At 42.3% G+C, this 21,438-nt stretch overlaps 2 protein-coding genes across 9 annotated transcripts in view; one reads left to right on the top strand and one right to left on the bottom strand.

Moving 5' to 3' along the window:
* DPP4 (dipeptidyl peptidase 4) overlaps window positions 1–10,928 on the top strand; it is a 109,910-nt gene extending 98,982 nt beyond the window's left edge. For both annotated transcript variants that reach the window (XM_045480008.1, XM_045480007.1), the window contains 3 exons: window positions 8,008–8,080; window positions 8,343–8,416; window positions 9,938–10,928. In XM_045480008.1, the coding sequence (XP_045335964.1) occupies window positions 8,008–8,080; window positions 8,343–8,416; window positions 9,938–10,039 (249 nt within the window). In that variant the 3' untranslated portion in view covers window positions 10,040–10,928. The remainder of the gene's footprint in view (window positions 1–8,007; window positions 8,081–8,342; window positions 8,417–9,937) is intronic.
* A 5,929-nt stretch (window positions 10,929–16,857) lies between these two features.
* Window positions 16,858–21,438, bottom strand: part of SLC4A10 (solute carrier family 4 member 10) — a 299,064-nt gene continuing 294,483 nt past the window's right edge. For all 7 annotated transcript variants that reach the window (XM_045480001.1, XM_045480002.1, XM_045480003.1 and 4 more), the window contains one exon: window positions 16,858–18,980. In XM_045480001.1, coding sequence (XP_045335957.1) covers window positions 18,914–18,980 — 67 coding nt within the window. In that variant the 3' untranslated portion in view covers window positions 16,858–18,913. The remainder of the gene's footprint in view (window positions 18,981–21,438) is intronic.

Genomic DNA, 21,438 nt, shown 5'->3' with positions numbered 1-21,438 from the left:
TAAAATGTTGAGTTTTACAACTTAAGTATACACAGTTTAGTTTTCTCACTTTGTGCTTTATTTGTGAAGGCTCAAGGCAGAGGCCGTGCAGGGAGGAGCGTGTGGCTGTGTCTGGGCCTGCGTGTGTGTTTTCGTCTGTTTTTCGGTTGACATAGGAAAGTGACGACCTGTAATGTGACATGCGCAAATCATCTTCCACTGCAAAGCGGTCCCATAGTCAGGTTGTCCCCATTTCCACTGGTTGTCCCCCCTAATACTTTGGACTCAATTCTTCCCATTCTGTCTCCTCCACATCCGATAAGCTGCTGTAGACATCCTTTCCTTTCTTTGGCACCACTTTGCTGCTGTCACATGACTACCTGCTTTTGTAATAATAACCCAATTGGTGTCCCCTTCGCTTGTCTTTCTACACTCCAGTCTATACCACAAAGAGGTGTGAGGTTAATCCCCACATTCTCACATACAACACTTTCATGGATCTTTTGTGTGACTCAACTGAATCCAACCCTCAGTCTTTAACCACGTGGTCAGCCTCCTTCTCACAGTGGTCTAGTTCGCTTGCAATGGTCACTGCTCTCTGAATATTTCTGGACTTTTCCCTGTTCTGTTCCTTATGCCTGGAATGTCGTTGCCCCTATATATCCATTTACTAGGAAATCTGTACTCCTCTTCCAGTGGACTGACATCCCCTTTGGCTCTTAGGATGTTTTCTCGTATATCTCTTACTCTTCAGGTTATCTTGAATCCATGGTTATTTTGTGGTCCCTTTTCCCCTCAGCACTGTTATTAACTGTTCAAGTCTTTACTGGACATTGTGTTCTTTAGATTACCAAATACGAACCTGAAAACCTTGCCTGATTTAACATAAGAACTTTTTGAAGGAAAACAATTCTTACAAAAATTGCATGTCTCCATCACTTCTCTCATTTTCCATCTGGAGTTTTCTTGTCTGTAACTTGACCAGGACGCTTACGGTATGGCGTATTTGCTGGGTTGCTGAAGGGTTTTCCAAAATATCCCAAAGTACTAAAAACTCCTGGAACCGAGGTGTACTGTCCAGGACCCTAACCCTGGCTCTAGAATCTGCTGGATGTTAAGTCAAAAGTTCAATTTAAAAATCCCGTTCTGAACAGTCTTTGAACCTAGAAGCACAGGGTCAAGTCCAAACCCTGACGTCTAGGGAAGTCCATGCCACCTACCCTAACTTCCCTCCATGAACATCAGCCACCAGGGCGTTTCCTCCTGGGCCAGCCCTCCCCCGCTAGGATGATGGATTTTAATCTACCATTTCATCCTGCATCGTTCTCCGGATTTTCCTATACGCTCCTCATTCCCACATCGATCCCGCTCTTCCTCACCTCTGCTTGCCCCGAGGTGACCACGTTCATCTCTCCCCTTAGGTGTTCGCTGCATGAGGTCGTCATGTAAATAGAAGTCCCTTCCCACTGCCAATGGCAACACGCGCACACTGGGTGCACAGAGTCACTCTTACACTTCACTGTACAGATGGCACCCGAGGACTGTTTAATCCTTCCACGCCAGGAGTCGAGTTTTCTTGGCACAAAATTCAGTGCTGGCAATGGACACATTAAAACTGCCAGTACCAGGGCGCTAAAGGTTCCCAATGTGTTACTCAGAGGAATGATTTGGGCGGGTGAGAGTTAAGGTGTGTAGGGAAAGTGAGGCAAACGCGTTCACTGAATTGTTTCCACCCTGGTAAGTTGCTTCCTCAGAGTGTGGAGAGCTGAATCTAAGTGCCTATATTTGGTGCACAGCAGGCTTTAGAATAAAGCTGCCCTCCTTTGTTTTTTAAATAAGCCTGTGCTTTTGTCTCTGGCAAGAATACATTCAAAGATTCTATTTTCCTCCGAGGCCCCAGCTGCCCCTCTGGACCCCATCTTTTACTTTTCTTTCCCAGGTTGTTTTTATTTCTCTCTCTCTGCTTCTCTCCCTCCCTCCCTCCTCCCACCCTTTTGGAAAAGACAAAGAAGACAATTCCTTAGAGGCTTTCAGTACCCTGTGCATGTCTGTGGGTCAGAAGGAGATATTTTGAAAATGGTTCCCATTTAGTCTGACCCACAGACTCTCTTCAATACATCCAGGACAGGAAGGACCAAAGTGTGTAATAAGCAAGTCCCTGATCTTTGTTTACATTTTCAGCTAATGAATCATCAATCAGTAGCCAGGATTATTATAGCCTTTATAAGAGAAGACGATTTTTAATTTAAAAAGAATGAGAAAAAGGATTCATTATTAGGTCATTGATAACCCGGATTTGGAAGAATTTAGAGAAATCCACATCACCAAGAGAAGCACATTGTATGAAGTAAAGGTCCTACTTATGATTTAGAAAAGGGAATTTGAGAAACCATTTGTGTACACAAATGGAACAGGTAGGGATGCCATGTATAGTTGTTCAGCTTGTGCACTGCTAAAAGCAGTCTACACTCCGTTCACTAAGACAGGCACCTCTGGGGCTGCATAGAACCAGAAGGAATTCCTTTTCCTATTCTTACAAAGCTGCCATATAGATTAGCAGACCCTAGGACTAAGGCTCAGACCCAAAGCAGTGATACGAACAGTGACTCCCTAAGACCCTTTGTAGATAATCACCCACCTACTGCCAAGTGGCAAGGCAGGAGCACTTTTAAAGGCAGTGAAGCCTGTGGAGACATCTTTTCACTGAAACAGTGAGTTTCAGTCCACAGCAGACCAAAATGGCGACAGATTTGAGCAAAGGACTCAGATAGGCAATGAGAAAACCCTCAGCCCCACTGGCAAAAAAGCAAATCGCAGCTGCAGCCATACCTTGAGGAGTATGTTTCTCACTAACACTGATGAGTGGTCTTTCATATGGTCAGTCATAGGTCTTTTAATCACACCTATTAAAAAAATAACATGTGGTAGACTTTCACTCACCCATTCAAGGTGCCTGGTATTTTAATTGTTCAGAAGTTTATTAACTTGTTGGGGAGATAAAGCATGCACACAAAATTTTCAAAGAGAATTAAAAGAGAGTAGGTAATAAACTATGAACTCAAACATGACAGAGTACCCCCTATGTGTGGAAGAGACCAGCGGCTTCCAAATTGTGATGAGCCCCAGGAATTTTGTAGCTTCCGAGCATGTCGGGCAGGGAAAGGAAGTGGCCAAGAAGTTAGGATTTCACCTTTCCCTCCCAAGCCCTCTCAAATGGTGTGCGTATGTAGGGGCGTCCAGTTTCATTTATTTCATTCATTGTTTTCACTCATTCATTCAGTGCTTGCTTCTATGGCCGGACACTCTTCTAAGGTCTTTACGTGGATTATTCTGTTCAGTTCTCCCTCACGTTCGCTGAGATAAGTGCTCTAATTATCTTCCTTTTACTGACACTGAACCTGAGGCACAAAAACGTTACATACATATAGAGACTGAGGGGTGGGAAAGGGTGGGGCACTTATGTGAAGCCAATAAAGAAAGATTTCGGAAATAAAGAGGGAGGCCGCAGACACTCTCCCTAGGTTGCAGAAAGGGACGAGGCAGACAGGGCAGCACACACATGAGTAGTAGCAGGTACAGCTGGTTTCCTGGGGATTTGTGAAGCAGGTTGGAGGAGCTGACAGATACCATGGAGGCAGGGCTGTGGGAAGAGCAGGCCAAATGGTGGCCTGTAAGGCAGGACATAGACTGGGGCGGGAATGGATTTATGAGTATGCACAGAGAGAGGCAGAAGATCAAGGGCAAGAGAAATGGGGCCCAAGTCCTGAGCCTTGTTGCCAAGAGAAGAGGGCAGCCTGGAACACACAGAAGGGACTGATTTAACTTGTAGAGGAGATTTATTTTGCATTTTGCTCAAAATTTGATAGGCTTTTGGCAAGTGTATGAAACAGTCATAGATTTGGCAGTCTTCTGCTAGCAGATTTGAAATGTTCAATCCTTAAGAACTGCTGCATCGTTAGGTTATGCAAAACAGGGTGCAATTTTGTAAATATGCCATCTTGTACTGATTTGACATTTGTTCTATTATCCCAGAATATGCCAAAGGGAGAGAGACCTTCAGATTTAAGCCAAACCTTAACTTGTTTGTTGAGTGCTGATAAAATGTTGACTGCTGTGTGATCTTTAAAGAAGCCAGTGTTGCTTGGTGAGGCCTGAGGTAGGGCCCCCTGTCGGGTTGATGGGTTCTCTTTCCTTGGCATCTCATGGATACAGTTGTTTGATAGACGTAAACAAGTAAAACATCCGACAGAGCGGGTTGAATTCATTTTTTTTTCTTAACACATTTCTGTGGCCTCTGTTTTCTGTGGCGTTAATGGTGCTCCCCAAATTAGCATTAGTTCATGCTCCTTACGAGGTTTTGGTTGTAAGCTGGGGAATGCATCGAGGAAGTCGGTATGCCCGTAATAGCTCACTGAGGTGCTGGCTGGCCGTTAGACCAGCGGCTGTTTGCTTTTTCTACAGAAATCTGGAAATGGTGATGAGTTGCTGGCTGGGATGTGAAGGGACATTGGGACATAATGCTAAGGGGAGAGACTTTGGAGTTAGACCTGTACTCAGATTTGACTTCCACCGTTACTAGCAGTATGAGCTTGGAGAGATTGCTGGACTTCTCTGAGCCTCAGTTTCCTCATCTGGATAATGGGGATAGTCAAGCCTACCCCACAGGGTTATTGACAGGATTCAATGATACACCTGCACCTGCCACGAAGTCAGCTTTCAAAATGTGGCAACTGCCACCGTCATCCTCAGGAAGCAGACTGTCCTTCTGGTTCCTCGATGGCACAAAGGGTAGCTTCAAATTGTCAGAACTTCTGTTTCTTACACTCCTTCCCCGTTCTCATCAGCTCTCTCTTTATTTCAAAAATACAAAGATGTATTTGTTGGAAGGTGACTGAGGAACCAGCATGATCCAACAAGCAGCTACAGATGGTTCTTCTTAGGGCTGAAGGAAAAGCTCCTCACAGAGATGCTGTGGAATCGGCACAGCCACTGGACCAATCCTTCCCACTTCGTTTTGCCAGACTGTTGCTGACAGCGGGGCTCTCCGGAAGTTTCTAGCCTCGGGAGAGTGCCAACCGCACCACCATTGCATCCTCGCCCGTTTATCACTCCGAGCTTCCTTTTTAGTAGCTGGTGATAGACTATTCGGCTTCTAACTTAGTCATCCATTTCCTTTGCTATTTCTGTTGCCATCGATAGGCAAATGGGGATTATCCTATCCCAGTGGGTTAAAATAGCACAATGATATTATTTCTGATCATTAACCACATGTTCAGTGAACATGTCCTCTCTTTCTCTGGCTTGGGGAGAGGCCTTCCACGGGTTCAAGTGTCCCACACAGGGGACAGCCCAGGGTCTGTCTTGATTGAGAAGCCAGGATTCTTGGGTCTACTAGCGGATGATCCGTGGTGCCAGAGGCGAGGGTGATGCGGCCACGTCTTTGGGCGGGAGGGGGGAGGGGGAGAAAGGCTCTCTGCAGCCTGAGGGCCTGAAAGCAGGTGTGGGCCTCCAGGCCGCCCGCTCCTGCCCAGCCGTCCACCTGGAGCAGGGAGGCCCCTCTTGAGGCTTGTCCCTGGGAGCAGGGGGACCGTGCATGGAAAAGGCACACCTACCTCCCAGTTGCAGGGGAAGCTTTTGTTTTATTTTTCTCTTGCCGCATTAAAGTATTTGTCTTTCTTTCTTTGTAGTGTAATATTGTTAATGTAAAACAATTTGCATCATGACACTTTTATCACAGTTTTCGTCTTTTTCTCAGTATGTTGCATTTCTCACCATGTCTAGTTCATCACAGCTACAGTGTGTACATCACAACATTTATCTTAGGCTCAGGGTTTTACTTGTTTATAAAAATTGTCTTCTTTCAGCCTGTATTCACTCCATTTAAGAAAAAAAAAAAAAAAAAAAGGCAGCCAGAAACTGTTTTGGTCCAAACTCCAGTAGTTATCACATTCCTTGCTAACTGTCCTGCGTATTTATATGTCTCCTAACTATTACTCCGTGTTTCAATGACATTTCTCAGTTTTATGGCTCGTGGAGGTTGTGGGAGCAGCTTTTGCTGTTCACGCTGCCAAGCCAGGAAGGCCCCGTGGGGGCTTTGGGAGGTGAGGTGAAGTGCCGGGGCTGTCCCTGTGGGTCAGGTCTCGGCGGCGAAGTTGAGCGCGGTGGGTGAGCAGAGCGCTGGATTTCATGGGGGGCGGCCCGAGGTGGAGGAAGCCGCCGGGCATGAGCAGGGCTGGCAGCAAGGATTGCTCAGGGGGACGCCGACGGGAGCGCCAGGGCCTGGGGCTCCCGTTACCCGGCCGGCCGTTCCCTGTTCGCGGGCAGTGTTCAAGCCCCAGCCTCCAGCTCCTCAAGCTTTGAATCCTACTCTGTGCTTCGGGGAGAGTGATTTCGACCCTTCCCTCTCTGGCGAGAGGAAACCGCTCAGGGCTCCGCATCAGCGGCCTCGTGGGAAAACACGCCTGCCGAGTCTCACAGGGCTGTGCAGACCAGCTCCCTCTCGCTTAGTTCAGCCTGAGAAGGCGTGGGAACCCAGCGCGAAGGATACCCGGTGTCCTTGCGCGTTACAGATTCCACGACCGTCACTTAACAGCCTGTTTCTCCCTGCTCCTCTGCTGGAAGACCACATCATGAGCTGCTGGGAATTTTAGTGGCCTCAGCCCGGCAAGGCAAGCGAAAGCCTCCGCCGTCAGACCCCGTGCCCAGCGGACACGTCCTACAGGTGTAACCTAGTGCAAGTTGCTCACTTCTGAATTTGGGAGCCTGTATGGAGAAAGGAGGGTTTCTACAGACCTCTTTCACAGGAATGTTGGCAGGATTGAGCAGAGCAGCGTGTTTAGAAATATTCCCATTTCACAGAAAACAGGATTCAGGGAGCAGCATCCCTCCAGGTGCACAGCTCACCGATGTTGAAACGGGATAGAACACAAAGCCTCTCACATTAGACCCATCCCCTTCGGGGTTCCCATCAAAAAATACGAAGCTGGTGTTAGCTACAAAGATGCCTGTGGAATACAAACCTTGGCACTGGTAACGTTGACTTTGACTTCCCGAGATGCTGAAGACATAGCTGGATGATTTTGGAAGCTATGGGAAGACGACTGGCCCTTCCTCGGTCCGACCCATAAGGAGACAATAGAAGCCAACTCCAGCTCACCCCCCTCCCAAAGGCACTAGGATGTCTGTGTGACACTTGTACCTTCATCCCAGCTTTGTAAACGTCCCCAAACCAAGAGGAGAAGACCATGAAGGCCCCGCCCCCATCCTAGAAGTCCTGCCTGCCTGAGGCCAGTCTTCAAAAAGCTAACCTCTCAATGTTTTGCCCTATTTCTCTGGCTGATTTGGGAATGGCTTGATCCAATAGCAGGATTTTCCCTAATACAGAGTGAGGCAGATAACAACAACCCACTGATTTTCTGAGGCCACTCTTGATCTTTTTCACCCCTTTCCCCTCCCATATGTTACATTTGCCTAGGCTTGAAACATCTGTTCCAAAAGAGGTAGTACTTGCTCCTCATTCATTGCCTAGCAATGTGGACCAAAGTTCATGTGACATATTGCAGAGTATGTTCAGTTGCAAATGCTATGTACAGGCTCTTTGAAATGTAGCATGTATGGCACCATGTGACACATGGTTGCCATGGCAATACACTTTTTGGCTGAACTACAGCATAAGCCCATGGAACATACATTGCTAATATGAGACTCTGCCCTGTGCTAATGCATAGGACACAGCCAATCTGGGATCTGGGACTCAAGGGGTTTTGCCTGCAGCCCTGGTGGCAGGTGCCCTCTGCCTGCGTGTGCAGGGAAGATGTGACATCCTCCCTTTCCAGTCCTGTCTCCCAGGCACAGGGCATGCTGTGCATTCTGCCATGCATGGAGACAGCATTTGCTTAAATATCGGTTTGCTATATTTTGTATCAAAGGGGGCCCCAGCTGAAAACATTTTATTTTGTAAACTGAAGTGAAAAATCAGTTTATGGCAGATCTTTTTTTGAATAATGACATTCTTTTTCCCAATTCCAGAATTCAACAGTCATGAGCAGAGCTGAAAATTTTAAACAAGTTGAGTACCTCCTTATTCATGGAACAGCAGATGGTGAGTTTCAGTTAATTAGACTTTTTAGTATCACAGACAGGTTTGCAATTTCACTACTGACAAAACAAAAGCATGAGGGGCAAGACTGTTACATTTACTTCAATAAAACAGTGTTGCTTTCCACAACTCACTTGTCTTGGGCTAAATGGGATGCTAAGTCCTAGAACTTCAAATAGTCCCTTTCTTCTTGTGCCTTTCCCACCCTTCCTATCAGAAAAGGAGCTGCTATTAGTTACTTTATGATTCCTTTCTCTCTCTGCAGATAACGTTCACTTTCAGCAGTCAGCTCAGATCTCCAAAGCCCTGGTGGATGCCGGAGTGGATTTCCAAGCAATGGTACAGCAAAACTTGGTGGAAACGGAGGGAACTTGCTGGTGGGGTCTAGTTGCCCCTCTCTGGGCTCCTTCTCCTCAAGCAGCCCCAGGACACAGGGACAGAATTAAAAGGGTTTTTATTTTTCCAATAAGAAGCTGGAAGTGATATCCTTAAAAGCCATAGGCAGAGTAGTGTTCGATACTATTAGAGACTTGGGGGTTGAGAAGCACAATATTGCGTATCTGGGGAGTGTCAAAACACTGCTCTCCTATCCATGTGGTTGTTCAGTCTCTCCCTGTTTTGATTCAAAAGTAATCACTTAGTAAATGTGTGGCAGACTAATTCTAAAGTGGAACCAGCATGATAATAGCTCAGCTCCAGTATGGAAATCCATTTCTGTCTAGGATGTATTACTAGCCATTCTAACACCAGTGGGACATTAATAATCAGCATGGCTGCGTTACCTTTTGTTGAACAGCCACAGGTAATGAACAGTTAGGCTTGTTTTGTGGAGTTTGAAATGGCTAGAGCTGTTGTTGCCTATATAGAAGGATGCTTCTAGATATTAAGTGAAATTCATTTTCTGCAATAGACCTTTTCAGGTCAAGAAGGAAAAAGAGACTGTGTGTGTATATAACCAACGTATAAATATGTATGTATGTGTGTATATTTATATGTACGTGTATGTGTGTGTTACACTAAATATTTTTGTGTAAATCGCTTTCTTGCCTGTATCAGCTAGAAAACCTGCTTTCCCTCACTGTCTTCTCACACACACACACCCTTTGCTCTATGATCAGTTCAAAGGGTGCCCACCATATGGGAGTGGAGCAGTTATTTGATACCAAAAACAAACAAATGAAAAAAACAAACCCCAAACCTGGTATATATCTTTTGGGTCAGATTCTTTTAAGAGGTCGAGGTTTATTTGTCTACTATTCAAAGAAGAGACACAATGCTTTAATTAGGCAATTTTTTAAAGTTCATTTATGTCTCCATACTCTATGGTTGCCCGGTAGTGACTTCCCACTTATTTAATATAGGATGAATTGATAAATTTTTGCCTCGGGTCAGCTCTTTCATAACTATCAGACACACAGATAGAAAATTCCGGTGAAAAATCAAAGTGTGTTTGCAAATAATACATTTGACTTTTGACCTCCCGTTAAACATATACGAAATATTGAAATAGATTTTTCTAGCGCCTTGGTAACATAGGAGTGCATACAAGTGCTTTTAACAAACTCATTTATTCTAATATCGTTTCTCTCACTGCAGTGTAGGAGTAATCTGACACTTGATAACACTTAATTAAAACTAGTGTGCTTAGTGGGATAAACATTCTTTCCTATGCATGAGGTGGTTCTGGGGCCTTTGAGCCAGATCTTAAAATGGACTTGGATAGTTTCATTAGAACATGTGTATATCCTTAAAATAACGTTTTAATTCTACGTATGCTTGTTGAGAGCTTATTTGAATTATTTATTTTACAAAAAAGGAGACAACTGGCTTCCTACTTCTGACCTTTTTCTTCCTCTGCAGTGGTATACGGACGAAGACCATGGAATTGCCAGCGGCCCAGCGCACCAACACATATACACCCACATGAGCCACTTCATAAAACAATGCTTCTCTTTACCTTAGCACCTCAAACGGCTTGCCAAACCTCATTGAAAGGCATTTTTGTTCTGTCTCAAAGCTGCACTGTTATGATGATCGTGGAAAAAAAAAGGACACGCAAATCGAGAAATTCAGCGTTACTCTTGTTCCCAAATTTCATATCTATAACCCTAAGAAGGGACTTCTGTCTTCACGACAGACTTCCGCAAGTTTGAAGTATTCCGTCTGTTTCTGTTTATTATTTAAAATCATTACCACATCAGTTGCTGAAACAACAACTAGGAGTTGTTCGTATGGGAGTTCTGCATAGGTTCCCTGGGAAGCGTTCATCTTTTTCTAACTGGACCAGCCCACGCGTGCTCTCTTCTTTAAAGGGAACGCAGTGATGTCCCTGAAGCGGGGGTGAGAGAGGGAGGGTTAGGGAAAGAAGTGAGGAGGCATGGCTGGGAAGTCAAGTCCGAGCCCAATGACCCGACCAGACTACGGTCAGCAACTCTTGGAGGAGAGCTGTTCACAGCTAGATGGGCACGGTTTTCTGAGAAAGATTATTTAACCAGTCTCAGGAAATCATAAATGCAAGCACCGACTTCTAAGTAAAACCACAGCAGTTGAATAGACTCCAAAGAAATGAGAAGGAAACTGGCAACAAAGCAAGGCCCGCAGGTGCTGGTTATGGCCACAGGTGCTACGAAAGCACAGCTAGAGTGAGGGGAAAGTACTGCCAACGGGCTTCATAAAATACTGATGTTTCCTGCTGAGGGAGGCAGCCTGGAACTGAGATGTGAGCACATCAGCTTGCCCTGTTAAAAGATGAACATATTTGTATCACATATTCTAACCTGAAGGAGTCCTTGCATCAGTTTTTCTCATGTCATTTCTCTGAGCGTCTTAATTAAAAGGGGATTTTAACTTCCTTGGACTTGTTTTTAAAAACTGAAAATAGATGGGGCGCCTGGGTGGCGCAGTCGGTTAAGCGTCCGACTTCAGCCAGGTCACGATCTCGCGGTCTGTGAGTTCGAGCCCCGCGTCGGGCTCTGGGCTGATGGCTCAGAGCCTGGAGCCTGTTTCCGATTCTGTGTCTCCCTCTCTCTCTGCCCCTCCCCTGTTCATGCTCTGTCTCTCTCTGTCCCAAAAATAAATGTTGGAAAAAAAAACTGAAAATAAACCACAAAGTGATGTATTATTATTCCCGTTCTACATCCTGTGGAATTTATCCTGGTCGTCGAATAAATGTTCCTTCATTTTTTCAGAGGTAATGCATTTTGTGTCTTGAATGAGACCTAAACCACACTGGCATATGGACACGCTTATCCAGAAAGGCTCTTGTTTATTTTGCTTGTTATCCCAGACTGCCTTGTAAACATGGAGAGAGTTCAGTTTTTGTTTAAAAAAAAAAAAAAAAAAAAGCCAGATACATAAAAATATGTTAAATTAAGCAGTTCATAGGGTTTTTATGTAATACATATATAATTTCTGTTATCACACACATATATATAGCATTTGAAGAACCCAAATAATTTTTATTTTTTATGTAACTTATAATTTTATTCCAGGCAACTACGATGACGCTCATATTATAGGAACAAATAACATCAACAATATCATCCCAGTATAGGTTAAGAAAAAATTCAATTACTTAAGGGTTGAATTATTTGTGGCTGACACATCTATATTAATGAAAGCATAGATTTCAGATGCTGAATTTAGCCTAACAGATAACTGAGGAAATGTGATTTTTTTTTGTTCCGTTACCTGCAAAATGGCCTCATTTAAAAAAAATTGATTTTATGAACTCAGACTTAGCTTCAGACCATTTGCTGGAAAAAGTTATCTCAGAGTGAGCTCCAGCATAAAAATCTAAAAGTAGAAGAAATGGAAAAAATCTATCAATTCAACATAAGACCAGTGAGTCACACATAGGAATGGACAGAGGGTTGTGAAATTCAGCTTCAGTTGTACTTCGGGACCATGTCATTGAAGAGCTTCACCTTAAGTCTCAAACCCCAGTCACCCATTAGAGACATAAATCGACCTTCAAACCTATAAAGCCCCTGTCATAATTCTATTTCTTAATAGAGTTCAATCATCATGAATGGGCCAATCCCTGCAGAGTTCTATATCTAGAAACAGTAGTCATAGATCATATGTCCACACCCTGTACTGAATTAATAGTCACAAAAACAAGTAGAAATTCTTTTAATTGAAACCAAATATTGTGCAATATCAGATGTTGTACAGATATTCAGACCATTTGGCAATATCAGATGTTAACATCAGAAATTGCACAATCTCAGATATTTTACAGAAATCAGACTATTTTATACAATAGTAGGTGTTATATAGTATCAGATACTACACAGATATTAAGACCCCTGTGTAACATCTGATATAGTACAACAGTAGTTTCTAAACATGTTAAATGTTTTCTCTGGCGCTCAGAAGGAATAAAAAATTCTAGCATGTATCTTTCATATAATGAGGGTTACAAAAGTTAAAGTAGATTTCATTTGGCCCTCCTAGGGCAAGAGTTACTCTCCAATAAGAGTTTTAAATTGGCTTATGGGAAAAGAAGGTAAAGACGTTGACAAATAACTTAGAGATAAACTTCGTCTGAGGCTAAGCTGGAGACACACAGAAACGAAGTGCAGTACCAAAATGTGAAGACTTGCCTGCCATTGACAGTTGCGGCCTCAGCAGGTGCACGGATGCTAAGATTCCTATCACACACAACCTGTTGGAGCTCAGCAGTGCCCAGGAGCAGCACATACACCAAAGGAAAGGAGCGACAGTCACATCTCTTCTACAGATCCAGAGTTTGCTTTTACGTTTTGCTCAAGATTTTTAGAAAGTCACTTGAAAATTATTTATGGACATTTTTGGAAACCTTGCTAAAAAGGATGATATACCTCCATGCCTTCGCAAACAGAAGGCATAGATCAGTTCATCCTCTAAAGCCACCACCATAAAGATCAGTCATCACGTCAGGCTGTATGTCATGTCATTCCAGGCATTTTCTTTCTTATTCACAGGTGGTCACTGAAGCTACCAATGCTACTACTTGGTATTTGCTGCTTTTGAGCTAAGTTGACGTGAGAATTGCAATTTATAAAACTACTAGATTTGCACAATATTTAAGATGCACTAAGTTCTAAATGAAAAACATACCAAAACACAAGGATGGCTTTTTTCATAAAGAGAATTTTGTTGTCAACTTTGTGGTTCTTTCAGCAGTGTCCGAGACCCTTTTTACACACATCCTCAATGGTTTGCAGTGTGTATTCAGTATGTCTGAGGTATATAGGTGATTGAGAATGACAGACGAAAGTAAGTAATAAAGCATACCATCACTGCCCATAAGAAAAGCTCAGAGCAAGGTATTATTAGTAAGACCAATGTCGTGCTCAGTATAAATTTATCATCTTTCCGCATGTCACCTGTGACAATATTAACATTTAAACTTGAGAACTGGAATTAATAAAAAAAAGTAATTTCCCCACTGCTAAATTGAGAAGGGTATCTTCTCTAGTGTTACAGACTTTAAACTTCCACAGCTCAACGAAATTTGTTATTCTTCATAATCTTTCAGCTGAACAGTTCATCCCAATTTAAAACAGATTATTTAAAACACGTATCTGGTGAGAAGCGTGACCCATCAAATAACCAAAACCCTGATTATTTCATGAAGCTTCTCCTCTCCAAAGTCATGATACTTGTGACTTATGAGCAAAGAACTTCATCGGGCAAGTTTGGTTTCCAGTGTTAATCACAAAAATATGAGTCACAAAGAAAGTGTAACATACTGAGAAGAAATATTACTCATCTTAACTTGATTCTGGTTGCGTGACCTGGAAGGAGTACCTTGTTAAGGAGGGCGGCAGTCGCTCCTCGCCTCCTGCTGGAGACTCAGTGCACTGCAGCCTGGATAAGGTGGACATGGGTTAGAATCTCCGCAGCACCACTCAAGCGAGAAACATTTTCAAGAGCGCTACTTAGTCTCTTTGAACCCCAGTTTCTTAATTTGAAAGAAGTACAAAAACACCTACTTCACAGAATTTTTGCCTTGCTGTGAAGATTTGTGCATACACTATGCCGGCATTGTATCCATGCGGGCACCCTCAACCCCCCACCCTTCCCTTCCTCTGAATCTATTCACGGCTATTGAGCTTTTTATCTTGGTTTATGACTCCACCGATGATTCCATAGACTACACAGTTCCCCACCTTAGGTGTCTGTGTCTACAGGTGCTGGGTACACAAGGGTGTTCAGTAAGCATTCGCTTTTGCTTCTTTCTATACTGCCATACCAGCGAGAGTCTTTTCTTGGATCTTTAATACGTTCTTAATAAAATGAGCAGCAGCATTTTGTGATATATTTTACTTAGGATTCTGTCCGCAGCCTTTCCCAGCTGGAGAAAAATCCGAACGCAGACCTAGGCTCTGGAAAGTTACAAAGAAGGGATAAAACGCTATTCCTAATTTTTAAGGAACTTATAAACAAATGGAAAGAATAAGTCACATGGCAGAAATCTAGAACTACACACACCAGAAGCAAGAGAATCTACGTACAAAGAGAAGACCGTGGTAAGAACTATGAGATGAGCGGGGTGAAAATGTGGGCGGGGAAAGGTGGTTTCTGGATTCATACGGGCTGCCATTGGCTGAATTTTGTACTACACCTACATTTCTTTCATAGTCTCAGGATTACTACTGATACCATGCTTTTCAGAACTTTTTTTTTTTTTTCAGATACAACCCAAAACATATCATATAAAGGAATGTTCTACATGAAAACATTTATAGTAAAACTATTGTATTTGGAGTTACCTACATACCTAAGGAGTATGCTTCAGCCTGTTGGGTTTCAGTCACAATAAAAGTTTAGAGACCACTCACAGAGTGTTTGCTTTGAGCCTCGCGGTCATCCTGGATCCCTAAGGAAATGATTCCACTTTGTCCCCCACTATAGTCGACTTCCACTGCGCTGCTAGACTCATCTTTCCAAAAATCCATGCCTCTCCATTACTCAAAATTTTTAATGGACAAAGGGCAAAGATCATAATATACAATTTACCATCACTTTATAATAGAAGTGATCAACATCTATTTCTACCTTTTCTCACAGGTCTTCATTACTCTCCTAACACTCCACCATCCTGGGCTGTTTGCTTGGTTCCAAATATGCCATACATCAAATATGTCAGGCTCCGGTTATACCATATAGCTTTACTTTTTTATTTCATTTTTATTTCAATACTGGCATGTGTTTGAGAATCTTTGCAGCTCTTGGAGTAGGTTTCCTTCCCTATTTCCATCCTAATTCATATGCTACCTCTTATATAACATTTTCCTCAAACTCTGCCCTACTCAAAGTTCCATCTTTAAGTTATTCTCTGCTTTCATTATGCAGCCAACTCAGTACATACCGCATTGTGCTCTAGCTATGTGTCTACTGTGCCCTTGGAAGCAAGCACCACAGTGCTCTTTTCAAAGTTCCAGGTCAAAAGTAGTGGCCAGTACACCAACAGAAGCTGAACTGGAGTTGTATCAGTGAGCTGCAGCTTTCTGAGGAAAACAACCAAAGAGATCTCAAAAATAAAGTAAGCAATCCTTGAACACTGGGCTTCTTCGAGGGGACTGATTACAAGTAATCTTTCCCAATGGAAATTTAGACAATCATATATCCAAATCGCTCTCATACAATTTTCAAATGCTTGTAAATCTCATTTCCTTTCACCTGATGAATATATGAGATAGTTTATTAGAACATTTGGGTAGCAATCTTGAAACAATAGTAAAATAATCAGGTGACCAGGAGTGAACAGCTACAGCTAAGCAGGAACAGAGGTAGATCAGTGCAGATAGAAAAAAAAAAAAAAAAAAAAAATGAGCCACACTTTTAAGAGCCAAGAAAAATCCTAAAAGATCTAGATCTAGGGATGGTGTTGAAATAGAAGTGGCTTGTGAATTGTCAGTGGAGAGTTTCTATCAAGCTATGAATTTAAACTACACACCAAGGAGATATTCAGATTAAATTTAGGGAAAAACTTCCCAGTATCAAAGGCTGTTAAATGGTAGCAATTATAAAGTATACTCACGAGTCAAGAGAAAAATACTAAAGTACATTCGAGTTCTGAATGTAATTACTTCTATAACATACTGGCAGACGGCTACAAAAGAAAAATAGTCCCATCTGACCCATTGTAACAGGGAGGAGAGAAATTTTAGGAAATGCTTTTCCCATGGTGTGTGTGTGTGTGTGTGTGTGTGTGTGAGGGGGGTAAAAACTGAAGTTTATGGAGTTCTAATAATGGGAAAGCCTACCAAAGACCTTGGAAGGTTTTACCAGTCTGGGAGCAATGCCATTTGCACCCAATTCATTGCTTTCTGGAAAAATGAAGAGATATGGGGCGCCTGGGTGGCTCAGTCGGTTGGGCGGCCGACTTCGGCTCAGGTCATGATCTCGCGGTCTGTGAGTTCGAGCCCCGCATCGGGCTCTGTGCTGACGGCTCGGGGCCTGGAGCCTGTTTCAGATTCTGTGTCTCCCTCTCTCTGACCCTCCTCTGTTCATGCTCTGTCTCTCCCTGTCTCAAAAATAAATAAAACGTTAAAAAAAAATTAAAAAAAAAAGAAAAGAAAAATGAAGAGATATATCCTACTATAGCTCTCATAATATTCTGTTCATAAGGTTCAAATTGTCTGAACACTCTTGAAATATCTGCATCACCAAATTTTCTTTCACAGGGGTGTTTAAACTTAAATATTACGTTCAAACAATCAAAATGTTCTACATCGATTTACTGACTAACACTAAGGAGAAAAAAGACAAGACACTTTGCATCACAATTTAAAATGTGCAAGGAAATTAATTAGGATAAATATTTATTTCCACATAACATTTCTTAGTTGTGAAAAACACAATATCCTAGTCACATTTACACATTACTTGAACTTTGCAATAAATTACATTCAAGATATTCAGTAATTTTGACCAGGAATCTGAGGAGATTAGGAGGAAATATATAACACTACATTTTTTTCTTATATTTTATATGATTTCAAAATATTAGGATTGACATAGAGCATTAAAATTCACACGAGAACAAAATAACTATAAAAATACTCAGAAATACAGAATTTCATTGGATATGATTGCTTATTCAAATAAGTGATCATGTGAAGGTCTAAATTCACTATGATCATTTGTAACAGAATGGTTATTAATGTATTAAAACACTAGGAGGCTGCTTTTAGGACTGACTGGCATGCACAGCTAGTCTAAATCATAAAACAATGGGAATGTTTACAATGTAGTTATCTGTATTATAAAACACACAAAGGCAACACATTTGGAATGGAAAACTTCTGTGTTTTTCCTTGGCATTTATAAACACAGATTTTATTAACTGCAAATTATCTGTATATGTTTTTAGGTTTATGTTCCGTAAAAGAGATGGCTCCTCAAAAGACTGTGAGAGGAATTTTCAGAAAGTATCAAAATGTTGAACCTAATGGAAGCTTCGTTGGGTTTTTTAAATTTCCCTCACAAGCTTAATCACAAGAGGATTTTTTTTTCACTGTTCATATGCAGTTATACACAAAATATGTAATTAATAGTTTGGAAAAGCCACAGGGCTCTGAATTATTGTAAAATAGAACACCGCAGATTATAAGGTTGGTGATCACTGGTGATTCTTAGGAAACAAGAGCACTATAAGATTCCATCTTTATTAACTTCACATTCATCTAAAAAGAAATGAAATACTGTATTTTTAGTAATGCTCGGAAATTCTTAACTTTGCTTCCTCTTGTACAAGCTCAGTAAAAATGGATTCTTTCAGATGGACTGAAATATCTACAGAACCCTCTCAAACAGAATCTGAAATTTTCATTTAAAAGATTATTTTTCTACAACATGCATTCAATTAAAAAGTGGAAAAGAGCTTTGCAGAAGGAAAAAAATTACAGTTGGAGACCTGTCAGCCTAACATTAGAACATGATTCAGAAGCAGCATTAAGCAGTACGTGACCTTTAGCAGCAGAGTAACTGGGGAGTGAAATTTCACGTACGAGGATTCACCATGTGGCCTTCCACGAGTGTGTATAATAGGTTCATTTGGAAAACATTTGTTTTTAATGGGAGAGAAATTTAACAGCATATTTCTGATAAAGATTTATACTGAAAATCTCACAAAACTTACAAAGTTTTCCGGAAGTATTTCATACAAGCCTAGTATTTGATGGTGTAATCACAACTTGAATCACTAACCGACCACTACTTGACTCTTTGCATTAGTTTCTGATTCTTTTAAACAAGTTGTGAACAGGTTCTATGTATTTTTTCAAATGACTTTAAGTTTTAGTTAGATATATAAACTCTTACGTATTAAATGTATCGTAATAAATCAAGGAAATGCATAAATACAATTATTAAAAAATGTTTCCAAACAAACTTTTTGATTGGGGTCTTCTGAAAGAAGTCACTAACGCTAAGCTATAAAAAAAATAAAAAGAAGTAAGACTACCTTTCAAAATTCTTCTGAATGAAATGACCAGGTAGCTTCAGGTCACTAAAGTAGGAAAATACAAACTAGGTAAATATGACATCTCTTTAAGAAAGCTATTGCTCTCATAAAACCAACGATGAGAATCCAGTGTTTACAAATGTCTAACATACAGCAAGGAGCAACACAGATTCTTGCATTAGCTATTGTATATGCTCACAAGGGTATCTCACTGTTCAGAAGTTTAAACACAGAAATGAAACAAATTATTGCACTACTTACAGTGTGAAGGTGGATTTGGGATGAGAGACAGAATTTACAATACATGATCAAAGCAGTTTTATTAATAATTGTGGTGCTCTTCTCATATATATGTAAAAAATAAATTGAAGATCAAGTCATAGACAAGTCTCCCTGTCAACACCTTTCCCTGAGTCCGCTTTCTTCTCTTTTCGGCTTTCAGTGCTACAGGGGGAAGAAGAGGGGAAATGTATTACTGCAATCCAGCACGGAGACGGTGAGGTCTGCTTGCTCAGACACAAAACCCATCAGCCCCAAAGTACCACATGGGCCCTTAGCATTGCTCTTTCATGCTGCGAAGCATAGCTAGATAGCAACAATTACAACCCCCTGCACTCGGTGTGATGGAAACCAAGAACTGCAGAAAGGGAGAAATTCAAACAACAGTAACTAAAACACAAAAATCAGACATTGTTAAACAGTTCCAAAAGCATGCAAGATTAATACCATGGTCCTCATTTGGGCAAAGGAATTACTGCTAATTGTTGAAAATGCCAGTCCTGCCCCGACTGAGAAAGCACTGACATCGTAATGACACCAAAGGGATGTCACGGTAGGTATTTCAGGGCTCGCTCGAGTGGCTCATCCTTTGTGCACAGACTAGATCCTGATTTTTGGTGAGAACTATGTCATGGTCTGTTGGAAAGACACATCTCCGCTGTCGTCGGGGAGGCAGTCACCCCACACGCCACCCTCCACACACCTGTGCAGACTGACCGTCACCCTGTCCATCAGAGGAACAATGCTTTACCTCACTGCTTCTGTAATGAACTCATTCCCAAGTGACTTCTGTTTTTTTATCTGCTATCCAATTAACCTTATCAGCGGGCAAGCTGGTAACAAAACTCTACCACTTCTGTCTTCGTGGGGTATTTTTTTGGTATTTTCCCAAAGATCACTTTTCCTACTCTCATGTTGACGGTTTTCATGGAAAACTCTAACAGTGTGCTCACGTGCGAGAAGCTCACAGCAAGAATACAGGCTTCGGGGCAGGGGCGGGGGGTGCACAGAATGGCTTACTCCCCAGTGACCCCCAGCACAGGGCAGCGTCGCCCCCACGTGGGGCCTCTCCTGTCCCTCCCTGCGACTGATACAAGGGGTGAGTGGCAACTGGCCTCTGGGGCCCCGAGCTGGAAGAACCCACACACTTTCACTGGCCACTTCTTCCCTTAACCTAAATTTATGAGATAGTTGACAGTGGGGAAATCCTTGGTTTTAGAACTCTTCTCCAAGTAATAAAGTGACAGTTAAAGCCTCCTCCCCACCCCACCCCACCCCCCCTTTCTATGCGGCCTCCTGCTCAGCTTTCTTAGTGGTCAACAACTTAGACACATTCTACGAGTGTGTTTTTCAAATTGCTTTTCCTCCGATTCAAGCTCGAAACAGCCCTTCTCAGTTGTCACCACCACCCGGCGCCATCAGGTAAGAAGTGCTGCAGCTTCTGCCGTCCGTGGCACGCTGCCAGCACTGCGAGCTGGTGTGAGCGAGCGTCTATGGCACCCGGGTTTATGCCTGCCACACTTCTCAGCACGCACTACTTACAGGTCAGAGCAAAGCAACTTTTCTCCCTTGCCTTTTCTCCTTCCACAAGAAGAGATGACAGTGTGCACATGATGTGTTGAGAGCCTTAACTCTGTATTTTTAACTCCTCTATCTGCATGACTCACTTCCTTCTACTTTAAGTGCCTTTCATATGACAAGTGGCTGCTATCCTACTTTTCAAATTAACTTTTCCTTGGGCTTTACCTGGCTCCTCGTCTCTTCTCTTCCGCCAGACAAAGCCAGTGAAAAAGGGAAGGAAGGCATGGGGCAGCGGAGGAAGCCTGGACTTGGAACTGGAAGGTTAGGTTCAGTTTCCGGAAGCCAAGAAGGAACTCTGTGACCTCGGACTAGTTGTTTAATCTCTCTGCAGCTTGGTTTCCTCATCTGTAAATTTGAACTATATGAGTCCCCAAATTCTCTGGTAGCTCGAAGGCCAGGATTCTGAAGCTGGCATTCTCAATCGCAGTGGGGCCCTATCTTTTGAAAGATAGACTACAAGAGCCCATCTGCAGGAGACCCTAGGGATGCAGACACACTGGCACGGTTCCTGTGTGCATAATGCTAAGTTCCATAAGCTTTTTATAAATGAGCACATTCCCAGTGGCACTATTAGTCACCAAGCGGTGAGAAAAGATTCAGAATGTTGACTTAATTCACAGATAATGCTTCTTCCTGATGTCCTGCTTTGGTCCTACTGGTTGTTTGGTTACAAAACAATAACCGATTAAATGATCAGGGCTTTTTTCCCTCTCTAAAACTGGTGGTTTTGGTGTCAGATTTCAACAAACTTATAAAGCAGAAATTTTATAACCAGCTCAAAACTCCTATGAAAAATATTATTGACTTGAACCCATCTTCTTACTGTATGCCTATTACTGTCTTTATTTCCTTGTTACATTCATTTTTCACGATTCCAATAAGCTCTAAACTTTCATTGTAATAAATATACATATTTACTAAATATGTAGCACATCTATGATGCGCTATTGCAGTAGATACGTATTACATAGCTGTTGGGTACCAGGTACTCTGCAAAGACCAAGGGATACAAGAGAGATGAGACAGTGCCCTGCCCCTGGAG

The sequence above is a fragment of the Leopardus geoffroyi genome, chromosome C1 (genome assembly GCF_018350155.1).
Source record: "Leopardus geoffroyi isolate Oge1 chromosome C1, O.geoffroyi_Oge1_pat1.0, whole genome shotgun sequence".
Lineage (NCBI taxonomy): Eukaryota > Metazoa > Chordata > Mammalia > Carnivora > Felidae > Leopardus > Leopardus geoffroyi.
The sequence above is the reverse complement of the archived record's forward strand: the minus strand, read 5'-3'. Positions and strand labels throughout refer to the sequence as shown.